The sequence below is a fragment of the Cheilinus undulatus genome, linkage group 8 (genome assembly GCF_018320785.1).
Source record: "Cheilinus undulatus linkage group 8, ASM1832078v1, whole genome shotgun sequence".
Lineage (NCBI taxonomy): Eukaryota > Metazoa > Chordata > Actinopteri > Labriformes > Labridae > Cheilinus > Cheilinus undulatus.
In genome coordinates this window covers 51,284,971-51,309,042 of record NC_054872.1, presented here as the reverse complement: position 1 = coordinate 51,309,042, position 24,072 = coordinate 51,284,971, and the positions used below count along the sequence as shown (strand labels likewise).

General features: G+C 39.2%; 1 protein-coding gene across 1 annotated transcript in view; it reads right to left on the bottom strand.

The window, feature by feature from the left end:
- LOC121514194 (NACHT, LRR and PYD domains-containing protein 14-like) overlaps nucleotides 1-24,072 on the bottom strand; it is a gene marked incomplete at its 5' end in the record, with an annotated part of 69,560 nt that overhangs the window by 13,188 nt on the left and 32,300 nt on the right. The window contains 2 exons of the mRNA XM_041794296.1: nucleotides 633-703; nucleotides 4,011-4,024. Of these exons, the coding sequence (XP_041650230.1) occupies nucleotides 633-703; nucleotides 4,011-4,024 (85 nt within the window). The remainder of the gene's footprint in view (nucleotides 1-632; nucleotides 704-4,010; nucleotides 4,025-24,072) is intronic.

The following is a 24,072-nucleotide window of genomic DNA, read 5'->3' as shown; positions in this document are numbered from 1 at the left end:
TGTGGATACAACAAAGTATGGAGTAGATAGCCGGCGCGGAGGAAGAATAATAATAAAGTTCAAGATGGCCGACGTGGATATTAATAGTGTGGATGCTTACTCAGCATCCCCACTAACTATAGATCTCAAAGTTTCCTCTAAGGCCGAAAATGTCAGGATGAACTGAGGAGAAACATGAACAAAGAACACATCTGTAATATTTATCATAGGAGGAGAGAAGAGATTTAAACAGAGTCTAACATTAAAGCTTTCCATCAGTTTAGTAATCAAACAGCTTCATAAAGTCTCAGGAAAAAAAATCATCTCTACATGAATACATCATTATTCTATGGATAAAGTCTGTTGTTGAACAATTCATGATTCATCTGAAAAAGACAACACGACAGAGAAAAAGATCATCAGCTCTCTGAGTGGTCAGAGGGAAATAGACTGTGTTGATTTTGTTCTTAATCTGAGCTTTGAAATGTGTCACTAAAAACTGTTCCATCAATCAACAGACAAAACCACAGAAGAAGAAAATGGACCCTATCATTGAAATCCTCAGTGAGGATCAGTTTAATATCAGTCTGATGTTTACACTTTAGTTTCACCTCATATTCATCTGAGCAGAGAAATCAAACATGCTGTCTTACCTCAGAGTCTCCAGTCGACAGTTTGGACTCTTCAGTCCAGCAGAAAGAAGCTCCACTCCTGAATCCTGCAGCTTGTTGACACTCAGGTCCAGCTCTCTCAGATGTGAGGGGTTGCAGTTTAAAGCTGAGGCCACAACTTCACAGTGAGTCTCTGATAGTTCAGAGTTATTTAACCTGTAATGACATTAATAGTACATAATATGCTTTTATTTAAAGTGCTCATATTTTCACAGTATATTTGATGAAAAACTATTTAGAGAATGTGTTTTGCCTTTTGACATCAGTGGTTCAGTTAATAAAAAGCTCCTCCCTGACCATGGAAGATCAGCACAGCAGTGTTGTTCGTGAGTGTGTGTGCTCCATCTGTGTGTCTCTGTGTGGCTCACATGAGCCAGAGGTGTGTGCTACGTTCAAATATTATTTGGTTAATATTCCCATCATATCATATGTTTATGGAGACAGAAAAATGTTAAAATCTCAGCGTGTGTTGTAAAGAAAACCTTAAAACATTTGACATGTCTGTATCTGCAGAGAATATAATAAATTTGATGTTTATTGATGATTAACAGATATAAAAGATGATGGGAACACTAAAACTTTACATACGGTTCATGGAGGCAGTGAGAAACAGAGACAGATGGATAAGAGGCTTGAACTGATCATTTAGTAACTCAGGAGTCCAGGAGATTTCTGCTGGATAAAGGAAAAAAATGTTTCTATGATTTGATTTACTCCAGTGATATTAAACTACAAAGAGAGAGTCAAAAACAGAAGTTTAAATTTAAATGAAACTCAACACAGGAAATCTCAGTCATCTGTTATCTTAACAGATAATTTAATGCATTTTAAAGCTTTATTTTACACCACAACTGCTGACAGAAGTTTAAGGAGAATGGGGGGGGTTATTAGATCATAGAACGCTCATTACAACCATGGGAGACTGGAGCCTTGTCTTGGACTTGCAAAAAATGACTTGTGTGCATCTCTGCATAAAAGAAAGCACCAATCAGTGGAGTCGCCTCCTGCAAAAGTTCTCTGACGACACAGCAATTGTGGAGTGTGTGTCTGAGGGGAACAAGCTGGAGTACAGGCAGGTCATAATGGACTTTTTTCTTTTTGTAATTTTATGTTTTTTTTTGGTTTTTTTTTTTTTCGTAAAGGCAATACTACAAAATGTATATATTATCCTGAACATTTCCACAGCTATATCTTTTCCAGTTTTTGTTCATCTATGCACCAGAAGCTACAATATTAAGCCACTTGGCCAGGGCAGTTTCACTCAGTCCATCAATGCTCTGTAAATACTTACAAATTTGCCCAACACTCAATCTGTTTATATATATATAAAATAAAAATGTAAAGATATAAATAAATAAATAAATAAATAAATACACATTGTAGCTGCATGCTTTCATTTCTGCTGTGAACATTTTAAATCGGAGCCTTGCTTGCTTGCTCTAATCACAGAAAGTTAACATTTTAACTATTCACACAGAACCTATGGGAGCTTCTAACAGTGATGTTAGCCATTCGAGGGGGCAGAGGGAGTATGAACCGTCTGTTGGAGTCACACAAAATCTGCACATATTGGTGCAAGACATCTAATCCATTTATTCCAGATTTGGTAGAATTTTTTGTTTTGGACCCTCAAGGAATAAGCCAAATTCTCCATTTTGTACATTTTCAAAATTATTCCATACCAGTCTCCTAATGTGGGTGTAGCTATATTTAACTGTTTTCTTGTTATAAATTTTTATTTGCTGCCAAAAGAGCCTGCAGTAGTTTTGCATCACTCTTCATTGTCAGACATAAAATGTAACCCAAATAAAGACTCTCAAAATTCAAAGGCATTCTTTGAAGCAGTAAAGTTTAAGGTCATAACCTGAGTTTTTGATACATTTAGTTTATATTCTGACAGTTTGCCAAAATCTGTCAGTAACTCCATTAGCCCCTCAAACGAATCTTCTGGCTCCACCAAATAAATGAACACGTCATCTGCAAACAATGCCACCTTCTGTTGAATCCCTGCCACTGTAATCCCTTTAACTACTTCACGCTGTCTGATTAACTGGGCCAGGGCGCAATAAACAATGCAAACAGGACAGGAGAAATCCCCATCAAAATAAGGGGAAAAGCTTGTTAATGTGAAAGTGTGTTAGAATGATCCACTTTAAAAGCTGTTGAACCACACAAACTCTGACTGTAGCTGCTAACTCTTCCTGTCTCTCTGCTCCATCAGTGACTGCTTTTACAGCGTTTTAGATCATTTCTCTTGTTTCTGCCCTTCAGTTATCCATAAACTGTTTTCATTGGTCCATAATGCACATGGTGATGCGTCTCACAGTGTGTAAATAATGCACTCTGATGCTTTTTTGTTACCTTGAGAGTAGGGCTGTGCGATGTGGCCTAAATATCATATCACGGTATTTTTCCTACCTTTGACGTAACGGTATTATATCACAGAATTACAAAATGATAGATAATGCTTTTAAATCCAAATTCAGCTGTTCAAAACCCCCTCCCCCTTAAAATAAGCCTTTCATTGGCATCCTAAATGATGTCTGAGCATGAGACATCATTTTCACACATGGACTGGCCCCCACAGAATCCAGACCTGAACCCCATTGAGAATCTTTGGGATGTGCTGGAGAAGACTTTGTGCAGACTCTCCCATCATCAATACAAGGTCTTAGGAAAATAAATGCAACTCTGAGTGAAATAAATGTTGTGACATTGCAGAAGCTTGTTGAAAGGATGCCACAGAAAATGCGTGCCATAATCAAACCTAAAGGTGGTCCAGTGTAATAATAGAGCGTGTGACTTTTTATTTGGACGGGCAGTGTATTAATACCAGTTTATGGTCCACCACTACATGAGACTGATATTTCCTCCAGGACTAACAGGCCATGGTGCTAAATATCAATTCATTAAGGAAATCCTGGCTCTTGACTCTCTACAGAGAGGGACAGAGACACAGACATGACTGAGTGAGGATGAACAAATGGACAGAGAACTCTGAATCCTTACTGTAAAGCCGTCATGTTGCTGCTACTGTTTATCTGCTGTTTAATAACCAGAAGTCCCCTCTGTGTGGCTGAATTCATTTCTTCTTCTTCTCTTTAAATCTGGGGCTAATCTCTCTCTAACATTGAAGGCTTCTCTCTGAGCCGCTCACATTGAGGGGGCAGGGCTGACACACACAGGTTATGTACAGGCAGCACTGCTGGAAATGCTGCTGTCACATGGACCAGAATTATGGGTAAAAAGAACCATTCAGACCGTCTAAGGTTGGCTAGAAAACCAAGACTGTATAAAGACACGCCTTAGTCAGTGTCTAAAATTTAAGACCTCTTCCTGGTCAAAATGAGACTTTAAGACGGTGATGGACTTCGCTTTCAAATATCCAGTTTAAGACTTTCCTAGACTTTTCAAGGATCAGCAGGAACCCTGGATAAAAACACACTGCACATCCTTGTGTTTAAATTCAATGACATTATGGTGGACCTTTCATTGTGCAGGTGATGGTGACTTCATGTAGCAACCAGTGTTTCTATTGGACCACACCTGTGCCAAAGTGTGCTGTCCTTTGATTTTGTAGGGTAAGCGTACCCATTAAGCCCAGGCACCATTTAAGCCCACTTGCAACTTGGAAGTCAATTTTTAAAAAACAGAAGTGCCTGTCTAATGCTATACATTATTTGGTACAATCACACAATTTCTTAATTATATGTCAGTTTTTGTTTGGCACCAATCACATTTGTCAATATTGAATAAGGCTTGCCTACATTCATGCAATCCCAAGGAGGCTCAGATAAAGTCGCTTCAAAACTTTGGTGTTTTGGGACCCCTCAGAAAGAATTTCTTTTCAACTATTTTCAGCCACTGACTTGTTAAATACATTCATATTACGTAATCTGAGAGATTATTGATTTGTTTTTTGTGTATAAACAAGTAGTTTTTTGTCACTTCTTACTATTTAGTTTTATGTGAAAAGATGAGTCATGCTAGCTAGCGCAGTGAGCGAATCAGTAGTCTGTACATGTAGCCCTACTGATAGATACACTGCTTAATGATTAAAAATGATAAGTACACAAACTGAGTGTTTTCTGATTCATTTTACATAAATTTTCAAACTAAGACACAAAAAGGGTTTGGGTGGGTGAAATATTTTCAAAAAATGTCTTTTTTCCATGGTGGGCTTGAATGGTACAGTGTCTCAAAAAACAGCCAGCGTAAGCTAACTTTGAACAAGAATTCCTTGATAACTCAGAAAGTTTGGCAAAAGAGGGATGGCAAGTTTTACAGCATATTTAGGCTACAGGCTTTCTTTATACATTTGTTTCATTTTGGTGAGAACACATTATCTTTATTTCACTGGTAGTCACTGTAGAACCATTTAAGCCCAGTGTGTTCCATTTAAGCCCATCTTATGTGTTTCAATAGGAAAGAAGGAAATTTTGAGGTTTGATAGCTTTTCACTGTAATCCTGTGTTGGATGCTATACCTTGCTAACTTCACTAACATGAGTACATCACAGATCACACACTGCCCAGAAGAATTGTTACGTCAGTTAATTTTGCATAATAATTTGTTTACGGTGAGAAAAATGCCAACAAAAAAGGGGAATTACAGCAACTGTCCTAACATCATCATTGTTAAATCCAAGTTCAATAAGATATTGTTGATGCACTGTCATGTCATTTAATACTTTTAAAAACAAACATTTTTTATTTCCTCAATATTTAATCAAATTTTGTCAATATTAAATAAAAAGTTCAATGAAATGTTAAATACAATATAATCCTTCATTTTAACAAATGATGATGTTTATAAACCCTCTTAGTATCTATGAAAGATACATGAACTTAGATTTTGGTGGGCTTAATGGGTACACTTACCCTATTTCTAAACATTTGTCTGTGTTTTAACTGTGTTAGAGTCCTGTCCATGAGGAATAATCTAGAGAACATTGTCAGCTGTAAAAGTAGAGCTGACACCTGTAGCTGAAGGTGTATCTGCAGCTGATCAGAGAGAAAGACCAGCCCTGTTACACCCCTTATTGTTCACGTATGAGAGAGCTGTGAAGCTTGATGTCAAAGATGAAACTTTTTAGCCGTTGTTTGAGTGCTTTTCTGATGTTCTCCCTGTTCCTCTGCTCTCTGTTGACTGTAAATCACTGTGATGTTCATCAACAATCCTCCTCATCAGCACAAAGACCAGCTGTTGTGATCACTGCATACTGACTGACAGTTCAAACCAGATTTCTATGATTCTGCTGACATGTGAAGCTAAAGAATATTGATCTTAGATCAGACTCAGAGAGGTGGAGGGCTGGGAGAAGCTCTGTGTGGATTAAGAGAGGAGAAGAGAGCGTTTATGTGGATAGTATCTGAAACATAACAAGTTCAGCTCACTGAAGTCATCTGTGAGCAAACAGGAGAATTCATAGGAGAGAGAATCTCTATTAAAGGCCTACATATGCCACAAAATTTGTTTACAACATCTGAGTCTCCATCTTTGTTTACCATAAAAGGAGAAAAAAGCCACAAAGAGGGCCACCAAAGATCAAACCATGCTGACTCAGACTGAATTATAATCATTAGAGGAGCTTTGTGTGCTGAAATATGTTTGGAAATTTGCTCTAGAGCTTTGACTTTATAAATGACAGATGTGGTGGATACACAGTCTCAGAGATCCACAGCTAACACTGATCATGTGTGGATCACGTCCTAGAATAGAATCAACTCTTATTCCACGTCTCCTGATTGTTCAGAAACAGCAGAGAGTAACTTAGAGAAAGTTCATCAGGGACATGATGTTTGTGTTTTTCATCACTAATATTAAGAAGAGCACTGGAACGTCTGAGCTCACACCATGCTTTCATAAAGACACACAGCTGCCATCAGATGATAAGAGGAGAAAACAAAGAGAGAGGATGAGAGATCAGCAGATCATATGTGCTAAAGAGAGCAGACATTACTAGTCAAACACACAAACTAAACTTCTACAATAATATTAGTGACTCAACTATTAACTTTACTCTGAGCTGATGACAAAGTGCTGGGGATGGGGGACACCAAATTCAGATCTAGGACCCGAAAATGGCTGCAACCGGCCCTGCTCTTATTCAATCACATCTGGACTTACCAAGCCTTCCTGCAGTTCCTCACAGCTGGAATCAGTCTCAGTCGTCCCTGGTATGATGTGTTGTACTTCCTCAGATCTAACTCATCTAGAACCTCTGACATCTGCAGCATGTAGGCCAGAGCAGAGCACTGGATCTCAGAGAGTTTCTCTCTTGATCTGCTCTCTGACTTCAGGAAGTCTTGGATGTCCTGATGTACTGAGAGGTCCTTCATCTCCATCAGACAGTGGAAGATGTTGATGCTTCTGTCAGGAGAGACACCATCACTGTTCATCTCCTTCAGGTTCTTGATGACTCTCTGGATCATTTCTGGACTGTTGTCTGTCTGACCCAGCAGACCTCCTAAGAGTCTCTGGTTGGACTCCAGAGAGAGGCCATGAAGGAAGCGAACAAACAGGTCCAGGTGCCCATTTGGACATTTCAGGGATTTCTCCATGGCACACTTCAGGAAGTCATCCAGGGGTGGATCAAAGCCATCAGGAGTTAGGGGGTAAGGGTTAGAAAAATACTTACTAATCCTCTTTAACAGAGACTTACTAGATGATTTTTTGTGTCTGATGTCTTCTAAGAATGCCTCAATGACATCTGTGCTCCCGTTGGTGAAACAGTGGTACATGTGGACTGCAGCCAGAAACTCCTGAACACTCAGATGAACAAAGCAGTAGACTGTTTTCTGGAAGATCACACTCTCTCTTTTAAAGATCTCAGTACAAACTCCTGAGTACACAGAGGCCTCTGTGACATCCAGACCACAGCGCTCCAGGTCTTCTTGGTAGAACATGATGTTTCCGTTCTCCAGATGTTCAAACGCCAGCCTCCCCAGCTTCAGAAGAACTTCCCTGTCAGATCTGCTGAGTTTCTCAGGACTCATCTGAGATCCCTCATCATACTTGTTCTTCTTCCTCTTGGTCTGAACCAACAGGAAGTGTGAGTACATGTCAGTCAGGGTCTTGGGCAGCTCTCCTCTCTGCTTCGTCCTCATCATGTGCTCCAGAACTGTAGCAGTGATCCAGCAGAAGACTGGGATCAGACACATGATGTGGAGGCTCCTGGATGTCTTGATGTGGGAGATGATTCTGCTGGACACATCTTCATCACTGAACCTCCTCCTGAAGTACTCCTCCTTCTGGGCGTCAGTGAAGCCTCGGACCTCTGTTACCCTGTCCACACACGAAGGAGGGATCTGATTGGCTGCTGCAGGTCGAGACGTTATCCAGATGAGAGCTGAGGGAAGCAGATTCCCCTTGATGAGGTTTGTCAGCAGCACGTTTAACGAGGACTCCTCTGACACATCAGACACAGCCTCACTGATGTTGAAATCCATCGACAGTCTGCTTTCATCCAGGCCGTCAAAGATGAACAAAAGTTTACAGACAGCCAGCGTCTCCGCTCTGACCTTCTGGAATGTTGGATGAAAAACACGGAGCAGCTCCAGAAGACTGTAGCGCTCATCTCTGATCAAGTTCAACTCCCTGAATGAAAGCAGAACCAGCAGACTGACGTCCTGGTTTTCTGAGCCGTCTGCCCAGTCCAGAGTGAACTTCTGCACAGAGAAGGTTTTTCCAACACCAGCCACACCGTTGGTCAGAACCACTCTGATGGCTTTCTGTTGGCCAGGTAAGGCTTTAAAGATGTCCTGACACCTGATTGGAGTCTCATGGAGGCTCTCCATCTTGGAAGCTGTCTCAAGCTGTCTCACCTCATGTTGGCTGTTCACCTCTTCACTCTGTCCCTCTGTGATGTAGAGCTCAGTGTAGATCCTGTTCAGGAGGGTTCTACTTCCTGCTCCATCAGTTCCTTCAGTCACATGTTCACATCTCTCCCTCAGACTGATCCTGTGTTCATCTAGAACCTCCTGTAGACCTCTATCTGCTGAAAGACCACAACAATATCAGACTGGACTGACACCAGGAATCTGGTTTTAAAACATGATCAAATAGACCATTTTCGTTGGTAAATATGACACAAACTGCACAACTCAAAAACAGCCCTGTAATAAATCTGAGCTGCTACAGGAGAATAAACTGAAAACAAGAACAGGCTTCAGCTAAAATGTTCAAATGTCCTGTTTTCATGAGAATATATCATCATGACATATCATCTAATGAAGTACATTCAAAAGTCTCAGACACAATCAGAACGTTTCCATGGTTCAGTAGATCTAGAGCTTAGAGCTTGATTAGGCTAGTTAACTAGACTGCTGTCCTTTCCCAGTATAAAGCACTGGGGCAGAACAGATTCCAGTGAAGCATGTTGTTGTCTGCTACAGTAGGTGGTCATGCCTCCATTTCAGCCAGTGACTCTAGAACCTTCTCCCTGTTGACCTCCTAACAGGTCAGGTTGTGTGTGGCAGTGATAGCTGCTTGTGGTGATGATGTTGTCTGTCTTAGCTCTTTGTCCTGGTCCTATAAAGTGGTCCTGGTCTATCAGCCACAGCCAGGTTTTTACAGATCAAATAGCTATCAAAGTCTGGCTTATACACTGGATTTTATCCTTCATTTTTTCAGGAGTTTTAGTCAAAGTCAGACCCTAAATCAACTTTTTCTACCTGCATGTAAACTAATGACACCAGTCCTACCTATTACAATTCTGGGCTGACTGGATATCTGCAGTCGTGGTGTTCCAGATCGTTCCTCCACACAAACAGGTCTCTTTATTATTCTAGGGAATTAAAGGATAAACAGATTAGAACATACAATATAATGTTAAAAAGCTATGTAGAGCTAAATGTCTCAGATACTGAGTTCTTGTTCAAACAACAATCTGCTCCAAAATCTGACAGCACCTTCATCCTGAATACACAGAGACTGAGAAATCAAACTGGTATTTTTATTAACCTTGATGGAGGCAGATTTGGTTTTTCTTTTCAGGTTTTATTTTTTGGTTCTCAGACAGATCAGAAGCTCTGATGACAGATGCTTTGAGTTTATTCACGTACCAGGGACTGATTTTTTTTTTCCTGCTTTTTGTTTGTGATGAACTTTAAATTATTAGATTCTCATGAATTCAGACAGGAGCACAAAAATATTCTTACAGATGAATCTTAAACATTTTTTGTTTTGCCATTATAATAATATTCATGAACAATATTGCTGATCTGTGATGGAGAGTTTATAAAGTTACAGTCACTATTCACTGTTCAGCGGAGCTGAAGTTTGTGTCCCTCCTGTCTGTGTTGGCTCACATGTTGTTGGTCTTGTGTGGTAGAAAGGAATGGGGGGCTGTCATTCGTCAACTTTTAAATTATCTCTGCTCACATTCAGTTCAGTCTCCACATTAAACTTAAACTTAGAAAAATGTTGCAGAGCCTCATATTAGTCTTTGTCTGGAGCCTCTAAATCATTAAATACACCACATTTCTGGTTTTATTACCAGGATATCAGAGATAAAAATGTGGGACTGTGACAGCTCTAGTCCTGAAGACACAAAGACCTGTATCCTGACAGTTCAGAGGTTAAAGAGAAGTTCTCTTACTGTGAATCTGAGGGTCCTGGTTCATTACTGAAGAGTGGAGGTTTTTCTTTAGACCTGTCACTCTTTTCCGAGACACCACTGGAAAAAGGGGGTGCTGGTCCTGGTCCTGGTTCATTACTGAAGTCTGGAGGTTCAGGTTTAGACCAGACACTCCTTAAAGAGACGCTGCTGGAAAAGGGGGGCGTTGATCCTGGCCCTGGTCCACTACTGAAGTCTGGAGGTTCAGGTTTAGACCAGTCACTCTTCACAGAGACACCGCTGGAAGGAGGAGACTCTCCTCTGTCCTCTTTGTCTCCTCGGTCACTCATCATCTTTAGTCCAGATTGTGCAGAGGACGATGTAGAACATAAAGGTAGAACAACCTGAGAACAAGAAAGACAAACAGGAGAGAAACAAACAGGAAGAACGTGTTCATAAATTCAAGCCTCATGACCTGAAGAGAGAATTTATTTGACTTCACCTTCACTCCTGTCTGCCTGATCCCACACCTCACTGCAGTCTGTTCTGATCCCAATCTGATCCGTCTGATCTGGATTACTGCTGGTTATCTGACCCTGAAAACCCTGGTCTGGTTATAGAACTGATCTCAGTTCTGAATGTTCACTGACATTAATGAAATATCAACTACTGGTTCAGTGGGTCACCAACAGCCATAGTTGAAAATGCTGGCACATTAGTCCACCTTTTACAGAGAGTACTATCTGACGTTTTAAGCTAGCCAGTTGACTATGATATTTTGAGTGCTATGAACTTATCGGTGTTTACAGTGCACTAAAACATGAAGTACTGCACAAAAAAGATGATTTAGCCAAAGTCCTACAAACTTAAATTAACATTTGGATATCAGGTTTGAGCACTTAAAATAATTGATTTTAAACTCGTAGTGAATACTTAAATAGTTCATGTAGAACAAGTACTGAACACTAAAAATAAACACGTTTACTTGTTAATTTTGAGGCAACGAGTTTCCATATTTTTTAAGCAAGCTTAATGTGGCAGACAGAATGTTCATCCAGTCACCCTCCGTGTTTTTCAAACACAGTGGATGAGAGGTTTTCCAGATGAATGTCTGAATCCATCTGGCATGCCAGATTAGCATAAAACAGTATTACTCCCACTAAATGTATTTAAACTGTGCTAGCGTCACAAAGATACAGGTAGCAGCAACAAATGTAATGTGTTCAAATTAACATTTAAACTGTAGTGAACTGTAAAAACAGCACAACTGTAAACAACCAGCAGCAGCACAGGGCTACTAGAGCAAACTGAGTATTTAGAATAAAAGTCTTAACACTGTTTAAAAAGTAAATATGTTGGTATAAAGATCTAACACAAACCTTCAAATAAGTAGAAAAATGATGATGCAACAGAACAGGATATATGTAGGAACTATTCTAGCAGTAAGCAGCAGATACACACGTGGACAAAAAATTGTTTGTGTGGACAGGTGCAGAAGTCTCACTGAGAGTTACAGAAATCGACTGATTGCCAAAAAAATCTGAAGTTAAAGGGACCATCACTTAAGTCCAGGCCAGTTTCATTAGTTTGTTTTTAAAATGATTCTGCTGAACCACAATTCAAAAACAATGTCTGATTTTCATGAGTTAATTTTCACCACATTTTTTTTCATTATTACTTCTGTCAGTTTCTAGTTATTTCAGTGACCACTGTGGGTTTTTCTTTGTCTTAATGGAGGGAACCAACAATTTTGTCCATGAGTGCATCTGTAACAGTAGAAAACAATGCCTGTATACTGTAGAGCTCAAACTAGGTTATAAGCAGACCGTAGATGTTTAACTGAGGCTGTATTTAGAGGTAAACTCCTTTCATTTGTACACAATGCTTTTGTTTTGAATAGTTCCAGACATACTTCCTCAATACGCTGAATCAAGTCGCTTTTAGGGGGGTTTATTCAGGTAAAACTTGTGAAGAAGGACAGGGCTTTGAGAGCAGGAAAATGCGGCAGACACGCAGCAAACTCATGCCCTGTGTGAAAGCTGCACTGGCAGGAGCAAGCAGCAAAACACGCTCCCAGTCTGAAATGGGCGTAACGCTCGTTTCAGACTGGGAGCGTGTTTTGCTGTTTGCGTGTGCCGCGCGTGTCTACTCTGGTTCCTGCCGGTGCAGCTTTCACATAGGGCACGAGTTTTCTTCGTGTCAGCTGCATCTCCCTGCTCTCAGAGCGACTTGATTTAGTGTACACAGGAAGTGTGTCGGGAACTATTCAAAACAAAAGCATTCTGTACAAGTGAACGGAGTTCCTCTATAGAAATCCTACACCAGGCTTTACTTTGAAAAGCACAAACCAGAAAAGCATTCATACGGTGTTTATCTTTCCTGTGACATATTCTACTAGTGTGGAGACAGAAAGTTTCACTAATAGTAGATCTTTAGAGAACAACTTCATAAAACAGGAACATTGAAGCTTGTGGCCTTCCTCAGGGTTATCAAGAAACATATTGTAAACATATTCTATGTGCATATCTGCCACAACGATGTAAATATGGCTCTCCATTTATCATTTTCCTGTCTAATATGGTCCACAGACACAATAAAAGACTATTATACAGCATTTTAATGTTGTCTAAGTTGCATCTTTGTGAAATAAACAAAGATAAATGACACTGGTTATTCACATGTCCACATTTGTGTTCATGTACAGTATATATCCTGTGTATATCAATGTTCTTTCATATATCGGCCAAAATATCGGTTATCGGCCAATATATCGGATCGGCCGATATATTTCGGATATCAGCTTTTCTTTAGCCCCCAATATCAGTATCGGCATCGGCCCCAAAAATCCCATATCGGTTAGGCTCTATTTCAGACCTCAAAAAATGCAAAGAAAACAAGTTAATATTCATTTACAAACAACACAATACTAATGTTTTAACTTAGGAAGAGTTCAGAAATTAAGATTTGGTGGAATAATCTTGATTTTTAATCACAGCTTTCATGCGTCTTGGCATGCACTCCACCAGTCTTTCACATTGCTGTTCGGTGACTCTGTGCCACGCCTGGGGCAAAAAATCAAGCAGCTCAGCTTTGTTTGATGACTTGCGTCCATCCATCTTCCTCTTGATCTTATCCCAGAGGTTTTCGATGGGGTTCGGATCTGGAGATTGAGCTTGACAGGGTCTTGATCTGGTGGTCCTTCATCCACACCTTGACTGACTTAGTTGGGTGGCATGAAGCATTGTCCTGCTGGAACAACCAATCCTCAGAATTGGAGGAACATTGTCAGAGCAGAGGGAAGCAACTTTTCTTTCAGGATACCTTTGTACGTGGCTTGATTCATGCATCCTTTGCAAAGACAAATCTGTCCAATTCCAGCCTTGCTAAAGCACCCCAGATCATCACCCACCCGCCATCACATCTCCCAGTGGGTGCGAGACACCCAGAGAAGATGGCCTTACTCCAGTCCTTTATTGTCCAATCCTTATGGACCATCCAGCTGGTCCTATTGCTGGAGGATAGTCATGACCACAGCAGTGGTTTTTACACTTGACCTCATTAGATAGTGTTCGGTCCAGGTGATCACTTAATCAGTACCTCATTAAGTAGGATGAGGCGTGCTTGTTTTGGAATTTAACGGACCCTGGAATGAAATGGCTGTCAGACAGGTAGAGGGGCTGATTTAAAAAAAAACTGCAGTGTTCTCTTATTTTTTCCAGAGCTGTATTTATAAAGGTTGCATAATATTGTAATGACGATCTGAAGAGGTGGAAAACACACATAAAGGCCTATAAAATTCAGTAATTCAGAACAAAAATCACTGAAATCATTTAATCTGAGAGGAAACCAGGAACACTAACAGTGAGCTCAGAGAACAGGAATCCTGATAAACCAGTTTTAATTCATAGTGTGAGTCTACTTTGTAAACAGCTTCTATTTATATCTGCGTACAGTATGAGACTCAAAAGGACAGGAATCACTCCTTATCAGAGACACAGCTCTACACCGACATAAAGTTTGTAATGACCACATACAAAGATTTGATTTTTGGCAACAAAAATAAAAATTACTTCACTTTGCTTCTCTCTTCAAAAGAAGAAAAAGAGGAAGTACTAGATTTAGAGGCCTGGAGGAGCTCTGTGCATTTTCAGTTTTCTTTGATTGACTCCAAATTGACCTGCTTTATTAACTGATGAATCAGCAATTTGACACTAAAACAAAAATAATATTGAGATATTTACACTCACCCTTCTCTGAAGTGTGTCTGTCCTTGTGCTCAGTCACCTCAAAATGGAGTCACAATAAAAAACTCACTGTTAACTAGGGGCGTGGCCAGACACTTAGATCATGAGATGAGACAGATCTGTGAATATATCAGTGTGAGCAGTGAGTTTGGAAGTATTGGCATATCAGAAATCAGTAAGAATCCACTACCATGCATCCCTGGTAAACACCTTAAAATCTTCTTGGTGACAGGAACAGTAAATAGAAGCAGTAGGTCAAATTATTATCACTGGAATTATAACAAAACCCACATTCTATGTTTAAAAATTTAGTCTAAACAATGGATGAACCTGATTATAATTTAAGAAATTGGTATGGTAAAGAGAGATATACCTTGTCTATGGATAGGATTTGGTCCACTGAACAAAAAAAATTGAGGCATTATTTTCTTTAATTCTGAGATTAAAGTCAGAATTGTGACATTTTTATGAGAATTTGAACTTAATCCCAGAATTGTGATTTTAATCTCTGAATTTTTCAAAAAAAATTTCGTCTTAATTTTTAAAAAATGCTTACAGAGGCAGGTGAGGGAATCAACTCAGTGCAGATTGTGTGGATGACTGGCCTTGATTAGGACTAGGTGTGGGATGCCTACTACTCTTCAGCTCCTGTGCTCTATGCTGACAAATTATCTCACCATCAGAGTTAGTGAGAGAATCTCTCTGCATTTTCTCATTGTTTCCATGACTGTTAGAAAACCAAAGCACTTCTTGAGACTTCCTGTGTTTTCCCTGATCCAAATATTTAAAGATTGATGCTGGATTTCCTTGTCCAGTCTTTTAGTTTTCTGATAACGCCGGTCTGTTGACTTTTTTTTCCCTAAGAGTGTTTTTCAGACACCCTAAGGGTGTCTGATGGGATTCTCTCATTTTGTTTCAGTTTGTTCCCCTCTTCCAATCATCATATGCAATTCTATTGGTTATGCCTTTGGGGGCAACTTTAACCTCCAATTTCCACATAGAGCGGCTGTGCCGCGATCTGCCAGCGAATCTTACTGCGGAGCACATCACTCCCTCTCTAATCTATCAGAGCATTTCCACAGCTGGTGCTCCAGTCCGGCAGCAGCGCGTGCCTGGAGCGCCAATCCACTCAGCTGTGTTCGAGATACGCTGCAGGTCTATTTTCAGTGCCGGCCGCTGTCAAACCACATCAATACCTATTGATCAGAAAGCTCCAGAAGAGGAAGTCACAAGCGTAGAATATCCGGTTCTTTCAAAATACAACACAATGCACGGACCCCCGATCGTAAATCATCACTGCATCAACATTACGCCCTCATCCTGCAGCAAGAGCAAGGGGTCACCGAGAGGTCAGTCGGTCACAGAGCTACAACGGCACTATTGATGAGGAAAAGTTAACTTTTCAGGATATTTAGCCAAAGAATTTTACATAAAACCACAGATCCTTTAAGCAAACATTAACTTTTTAACTTCTTAATGTACTCACCCAATGGAGGAAGCAATAATATCATGGACTTAAACCGAAAAGGATAATAAATAAACCCCTAAAGGTAAAATAGTCTGCTGTTGACATATTATTACTGTGTGAACTCACAGTTCTCTTGTGATCTCTTCCTGCTGATCAGGGCTGCGCGCCATGGTGTAGCGCTCTAGACTTACTTCAAGTGGGTGAGGTCGCTCTCCTTCAATCGGAGCAAACCTGCGACACTTCAGTGCTTGGCGCAGTCATCCCATGTGGAAATTGCAGCTAAAACACCTGGGTCTGTGATTGAGTCCCACCTCCTTGTTAAAACAATTAGTACATTAATTGAATCACAGAAAAAAAAGACGTTTACAGCAGTATTATTCTCTTTAACTCCTGAAGGATTTGTGAATTATCCAAGAAATAACTAAATCAGAGACTGATTCACTCAGCTGGAACTGAAAATATTTAACCTGACAGCCTCTCACCTCTCTGCTTCAGTCAGTACACCTTATTTGCTGGTGCACAAATGTTTGGAATCCCCTATAAATAGTGAAATTATAAATGAGTGAGTATTTTTAAAAAAGGGATAAAAGGGGTCAAAATCACACATGTATTTAAGAGTGCATCCCATAGAATTAAAATTAGGCTAATAATAATAAAACAAATATTGTTGTGTAACAAACATAAACCATAAAATTAGGAAAAAGATGCCTGATAGTCACAGAGACTCTCATAGATCCTTTTAAAATAACTGTCAACATGTAATCCACATAGCACCATAATGGGGTACACGGCATCTGCATTTCCTAAAAATCACCACTAGGTGGCAGAATGTGTCAATGGTTTAAAGAGGGCCAGGCTCTTCAGGAGAGATCAGGAGAAACAGCTCCTGGAGGCTCCAACCTCAACCCAGCTCTTGGAAAAGGCAAGAAAGTCAAACAAAATTCCAGTTATACTCCATAAATCACAATAATCCAGCTGAATAACATTTGGCCTTGCATTTCTTAGGTTCAGTTTTGGGTTTCTCAGGCTTCAGTATTGGAGTGATTTACTTTCTTTTAACCTTAGATAATGTGTTAATTCTTTATTTGGATTACTGTAAATACTGTTTTACAAGTGATTAACTCTGAAAACATTCCCTGACCTGTGCTGAATCAAGATCCGGCCTTTGACCATGCAAAATATACAATTTTATTTCAAATTCATGCAACAACAGTTAATTTTTAATAGGTGCATGCAATTTTCCTCCCAGTCATGCATTAATCATGGGGTTTGATCAGCACCGTGGCTCAGATTCCACTACAATTTAAAACAAAGAAAAAGAAATTAAGTTGAAAGGAGTGGGGGGAGTAGAGGAATAAAAGGGGAGGAGGAGGACTCCAAAGTGCTTTAGTTTTACTACATTCAAGATCCAGATGTTAGTCTGGCTCTGGAGTGAGAAAGGACTCTTGACATAATTGAGGCTTGGATTGAACTGTTACATAGTGGAAGTCTCAAGTGCTCAGGGTTAGTTTATGGTTCAGAAAGGCCTGTCATTGACTGTTATCTCTATAAGGCAAGGAAGGAGGTGCCACTGCTGGATAAGTGCTAAAGGAATACTTGAATCAGAGGGTCTAAACCGATTTTTACAATCTATCCTGCAAACAAAGAGGTAAAGAAGTAAACCGAGTGGCACCTGAAACCTTGAGACTGTTATATTTCAAACAATTCAATTCACAAAACATAAATATAAAAAAAGAGCTTCTACTGTGGAGCTAGAGAGCTCAGAAATATGTCAAGTAATCCAAAATTAAGTACTGCCATTTTTTTGAGTTCATAAGGCTACCTAATGAAGGTCTAGTACCGAAGCGTTGCAAATAAAAACTACTTTTCTTTGCAAGTTGGACAGTGTGCTGGTGTTTGTCTTTGAAATGTTTGCTGGATACCTTACCCTCTGATGCACCTGTCCTGAGAAATCGATGTGCGAAGTTACCTTTCTATTGTGACTCATTTATCTCTACCCATTTCAATTGCTTTTATTCTACCTCTTACTTCTTTGATTCATATTCCTTTTTGTCTCTTCCTATTATTTTAATGCTCTTCCATTTCTGGTCCTTAGGTCTCTTTTTATGTAGCTGGGTTCCTGTGTTGCCTGGACTGGTCTAGGTTATTCTGGGTCTTTAGTTTTATTTTTTATTCTTGGTCTTTAGTTTTATTCTGGAATTTTATATATCAAGGTTTCATAATGTAATTCTTACTTTATTTTTCCTGGGTTCTTCTGTTGATGTGGTTTTGTCTTGTTATCTTCTTTGCTTGTGTTATGATGCTTTGTTTGAATTGTGTTTCTGCTTATTGTCAAAGCCCTTTACCAACCTGTTTTAAAGGTGCTATACAAATAAAGTTATGATTATTATTAGAACTACTAGTAGGAGTAAAATGTCTGCTAGTACTACCAGTAGACCATTAGTAGACTGTTCTTGAGCTTATTAATAAGTACTAGTGGGCATTTTTAGCTCTACTAGTACTTTTAGTAGACTCAAAAACGGTCTACCAATAGTATTAGTAGACAATTTTGTGATTACAAGAAGTACTATTAGACATTTTAAGGCATAACAGTACTACTAGCAAGACTAGAAAGAGTCTTCATCACTGATCATCAACTGGCGGCCTAGGGTCCATATCAGGCCCCCCAAAGCTTCCTGTCTGGCCCCCGGAAGATCATTAAATTCAGAAAAGCGGGAAAAGAAAATGTCGGGGTTTTAAGAGTATCTTTTGGCTTTAAATATCTGCAGCTGTTAAATCCACCCTAAAAGCAATTAGCAGTCAAATAGTTTTAGAATGACTTCACATTTGATCTATTTTTACAGAAATTCACTTTTAAATATTAAAAAAAATGTGTCAGATAAAGTGGTGAAAAAGGGTTAAAGAATGGCAAAAATGGCGTATAAGTGGCCAAATGGGCTGTGGAGTGGCACAAAGGGACAAAAACTTTCAGGAAAAGTGGTGAAAAGAGCTTAAAATGTGGCAAGCCATCAGATTAGAAGGAAAACAGGGTCAAAAAGTATATCAAAAATGGGTTAAAAGTGGCAAAAATGGTGGAAAAAAGTAATGAAAATTGGCAAAATAGACAAAAAGTGGCAAAAATGGAGTATGGCATGACACAAATGGTAAGAAAAGCAAGAAAAGTGATTTAAAGGAGTTAAAGAATGGCAAAAAATGGGTTAAAGAGGCAAAAAGGGCAAATAGTATCAAAATGGGTTAACAGTGGCAAAATATTGCTAAAATAGCCAATAGCAAAGTAGTGAAAAGGCCCACAGAATTGGCTGGGCTCCTGCCTGTCTCCTTATGGTCTATGGCATTATAGATGGGTATAGATCTCACTGGTAATGCCTAAAAATGTCCTGCATTTTAAAGGAAAATACAAATACTAATTAAATAATATGTTCATCAGAAAAAAATACTGATCTAATTTTTCTTTATTTGGAAGTCCGGCCCCCAGAGACTCTGCCAAGACTAAATCTGGCCCTTGTTCAAATACAATTGATGACCTCTGGTCTACATTTTTTATATCTACTAGCACTACTAATAGGCAATTTTTGGCCTTACCAGTACTACTAGTAACACTTTATACTTTACTATTCAGGACTAGTCATGTACTAGTAGGCCAAAATTAAGAACCAGGACTCAAAATTCAAGTAGTAGACCTACACAATGGTTGATAACACCTATTTCAAATATATGCCCAAACAGCTTTCCATACAGCGAGGCTTTGCACATGCACGGACAGTTAGTTAGATAGTTCTGACAAAGTTGCTAAAGAATCTGGTGTGATTAAAATTAAATACAAAAATCAAATGAGGGAAAACTCATGAAAAATGTCATAGTCTTACATCACAAATCCTGATGGATGTTTACCTGATAGGTAGTGTGGCTCTCATTTGTGTTCTCCAAGACGCTGAAAAAAAATCAGTAAGATGAAAATGTTTTAGCAAAAATAGCTAAACCTTTTTCAAACTTATAGGCTACATTTTTAATTTTTATTATAAGAAGACATATTGCTTGAAAATGAACTGAAAATTCTGATCAAAAGAGACAACAACATGATTTTTTTTTTTAGTTTAACTCAGAATTGCATACAAAAATAACAATTTCTGAAAATCAATGTTACTGAAAATCACTGGCATACATCAGGATCTGATAACCAGAAAAATATGACTTTACATGCAGTATATTAAAATATGACACAACATGACAGAACCTGGAAAACAAGGGATTAAATTTGTTCAAACTTATCAGTCTTAAATACTTATTATTAGTGGAGGGGTTGGTTGAAAAAATAACAACAAAAACAAGTTTGAAAATATATTAATGTGTAATATTTTATAGCCTAATGTATAAAATTAACCAATTTGGTCAAAAGGGATGCATGAAGGTTAAATATTAAGATATGAGCTAAATATTATGATATTAAGAGCAACAAACGGTAAATCATACCCAATAAACAAAGTTTTAAAACAAATGCCAGTTAAATATGATCTTTCTGACCCAGAATCCAGTAAATTCTCTCATGAAGAGACTTAGCTGTGAATTTTAGCACTGTGGCTGTTAAATATGTTCACTACTGATAAATGATCTAATATTCATTCAGAACCAGAGTTTATATATGTTTTATATGTTGGACCATATTTTAATCAAAATGAAGAAAAAAGATTCTGTTAACTTTATTTCTGTCAGTTGGTCCGCCATCTTGTCAGCAGCATTGGTTAATGCTAACGTTGGCATTGTCTCATCCTGCTAGCTAACTCAACTTAAACCAGTCCATTTCTGTCCAAAAACGCTAATTAATATTAATTTGATGGAAGTCCAGACTTACCTACACGTTTCTGCTGTCCGTATCTCACGGAATAGTTAGAAAATGTTGAGGTTTAATGTCATTTATCCTTCATTTCACCAACAGGCAACTCTCCTGCTCAAAGCAGAGGGACAGCAGCGCGCGCTTCCCGCCTTTTGTGTGGTGAGTTCAGGAGCGTTGGAGAACAGAGAATCTCAGCCTTTTGTTGTCAATGACTGTGTTTATAACTTACTGTGTTCTTGTAGGACTGCCGTAATGACGTTTTCTTGACTTGAAAAACTGTTTTATGATTAGTTAACACAAGTCAGACTTGAGCAGAAAGCCAGGTGGGTTAGTTAGTGAAAAGCAGTCATTGTGATTTCTACTTACTAACAAATAATAATAACAAATTAAAGCTGCAAGCAGCATTGGTCGGGTCCTCGCTCTGTCGCGCGTCCCTCATGCCTGTTTGACCTCCACTTTGAGGGTTTCATCCCTTTTTGACCCTTTGACCTGCTCAAAGTTAGACTGAGGTGTGTACCTGCAGCTCTGTCAGGAGCCTCAGACTTTATAATGGGTGGGTATTACGCACTCCATTTTCCCGCCTTCAGTGAGTCACATGACCAGCTGCTTTGAACTGTCAATCCGTGAGTGACATCATCACCAACTGCTCTTTTTTTCAGGAGTCAAATTGACTGAAAGTTTTTTGAACCTCACCTCAAAGATGCCACAATTTTGACCAAATCTCTCTAAATACGATATTTTGTTGTAAATTTTGTCAGGAATCCATCCATGTAATTTTTAAAGCTGTAGGACCTTTGTTTTTTTTTGTGTAGAGGCCCAACTGCCACAGCTTATGTGGAGCTGAATCCTACTCACCCCATTCATTTGAATGGGAGGAGCTGTGGGCGCTTCTTTACCAACTTTGAGGGCTTGTCATTCGGAAACCGTTCGAGAAACAACAAATTCCTTCAGAACGTTTGATCAGCATGGCCTTGTGTGTCTTCTCTGCGCGTTTCAAGCTGATACCATTTACGGCTTAGGCGGAGATACATTTTGTTTGGAATTTTATTTTGAAAGGCAAATTGCTGGCTTCCTGTTTGAGATAGGTTAGGGGTGTCTGCGTGATTTTTGGGTCTTGATGAGACAAGCATTTCACCGTTGGTTTGACCTCTCTACAACATTCCTACTGGCCATGAGGGCCGTTTTAGTGTGCCTAGGTGGCGCTGGAGAGCACATTTTGGCATGTTTGGAGTTAATTTTTTTCATTTTATCAAATTTTTCGCAGAATCTGAGGTGTGTGCTAATTTTGGTGAGTTTTTGAGCTTGTTTAGGGGGTCAAATTAAGGTTTAAAGTGGTTGTGGAATAATAAGAAGAAACGGATGAAATACAACAGGGTCCTTGCCCTTTGGGCAGCGAGGACCCTAATAAAATCAGACATTGCTTTTGAATTGTGGTACAGCAGAATCATTAAAAAAAAAAAAAAAAAAACGATGAAACTGGCTTGGACTAAAATAATGGTACCTTTAACTTCATATTTTGTTCCACAACCTTTTAGTCCAGGTCCAAAAGACAGGGTGAGTTAGCCCAAAGGGTTGCAGGTACTGCTTGGCATATTGCGTGCACAATTTTCTTAAAATACTTAATTAATTCATTAATTCTTAACTGTAGACAGGGCTTGATGTTAACTTTTTTGCTCACCGGCCACTGTGGCTACTTGTTTTTGAAAAGTAACTAGCCTCTAAGCATTTCCAATAGCCACAGTTTTGTTGTTGGGAAACTATGTGTATATGTCAAATTGGGTACGTGAGGTATGAGACAAAACACATGCTCCATTTCCCTCTTTCATGGATATTAAGTTTATACTAATATTAAAACACTGACTGTTCATTAACTTCATTCAAAAAATCAGAAATGCAGCTGGTCATAGTGGCTAGTTGGAGTCAGTCTGGTTCCTGCCACGGCTGAAATCCGCCCACATTTGGTTAGTTGGCGGGTGTAAATGTCAAGCTCTGGTTGTAGAGCATTTATCAGGACCTATAATCTGACTCACTCTCTTCTCCTTAGTAGACTGTCCTTTCCTGAGCCTTCAGGAAGTCTTCCTTTTTTTCTAATAACAGCCTGAGTGAGTTTATGAGTTGGTATTTATAGGTTTATATTCTGGAGTGAGTTCATGAAAAACATGTTGGAAAACATATCCATTAATGCATTTATTAAAATATAAATGTGGTGTATAATATCAAAAATTATATATTTTACTTCTCTCTTTCTTCTTTCAGGCTGTTCATGCTTTTCAACTGGTTTATTTCTGCCTGCCACTGATATTTCTCTGTCTGAAGACAGTCTATTCCAGTGGAACTCAATCTTATTCTACCAAAGTGCCAAGTTGTCTTAAAATGCTTCAGCGAGAGCCACATCCCAAAACCAGGGATGTAAGAAGATCCATCGATCAGCTGATCCATGGTGGAAATAACATGAAACAGTGAATTGTTGGATTATTCTGTGATAAAATAGGATGCAATAGGCCACATAAAAATGTCTATAGTGTTGAGGAAAGGATATGTTACTGATAATGAGCATATATTTTTATTTATGAAGTTCCACCTGGTCTAATGATGTGTTAAAATATGAATTTGAGCTCTGAGATGCTTTTCAAAGAGCTGATGAATGATGGTTGGCTATCTGAGTATTTCTAAATCTAGCTAGATTAGTATCAAGTATGGGCCATGCCCATGTGGGGTCCCGCATGTGAGTGTTGGCCACGCCAATGTGGCACTATGATATAGATGAATGCATGGAAATAGTTGCCCCCCATTTTATTTTTATTCCTAAAGGTCACTTCTATTGGAATAACTACTGTTAATGTCTAATTTTGCTTGAATATATGGTAATATTGGTTTCGCCAGCAGAGGGCGCTCGGTACCTTACGCATCAGTAGCTGACGCACCGGTAGAAGAAGTCTAGTCAGTACGTGATGAAACAGTGTAGAGACCCTGCACCGAGTGTGCTCCTGTTGACCTGTATATTTTCCTGTTTTGCAGTTTCTGCAAGAATATATATGTTGCACGGGAGATGAGTTAGCCCATCAGTTTCTACAGTGTAACGCCAACGTCTCCTGGCCAGTGGGAGGAGAAAGATGACCAGCAAACGAGTGCGTGTTTCCATTTTTCTCTTCGATTTATTTCAGGGTGACATGAGTTTATATAGCGTGACAAACAAAAGCAAGTTTTACACGTGGCAGTGATCTCTGTCTGAGAGTTACATAAACTAGGCAATAAAAGATATTACATGGTACATGATACAACTTTGAGTTAGCCTTTGTGCTTTACACAAGAACTTCCTG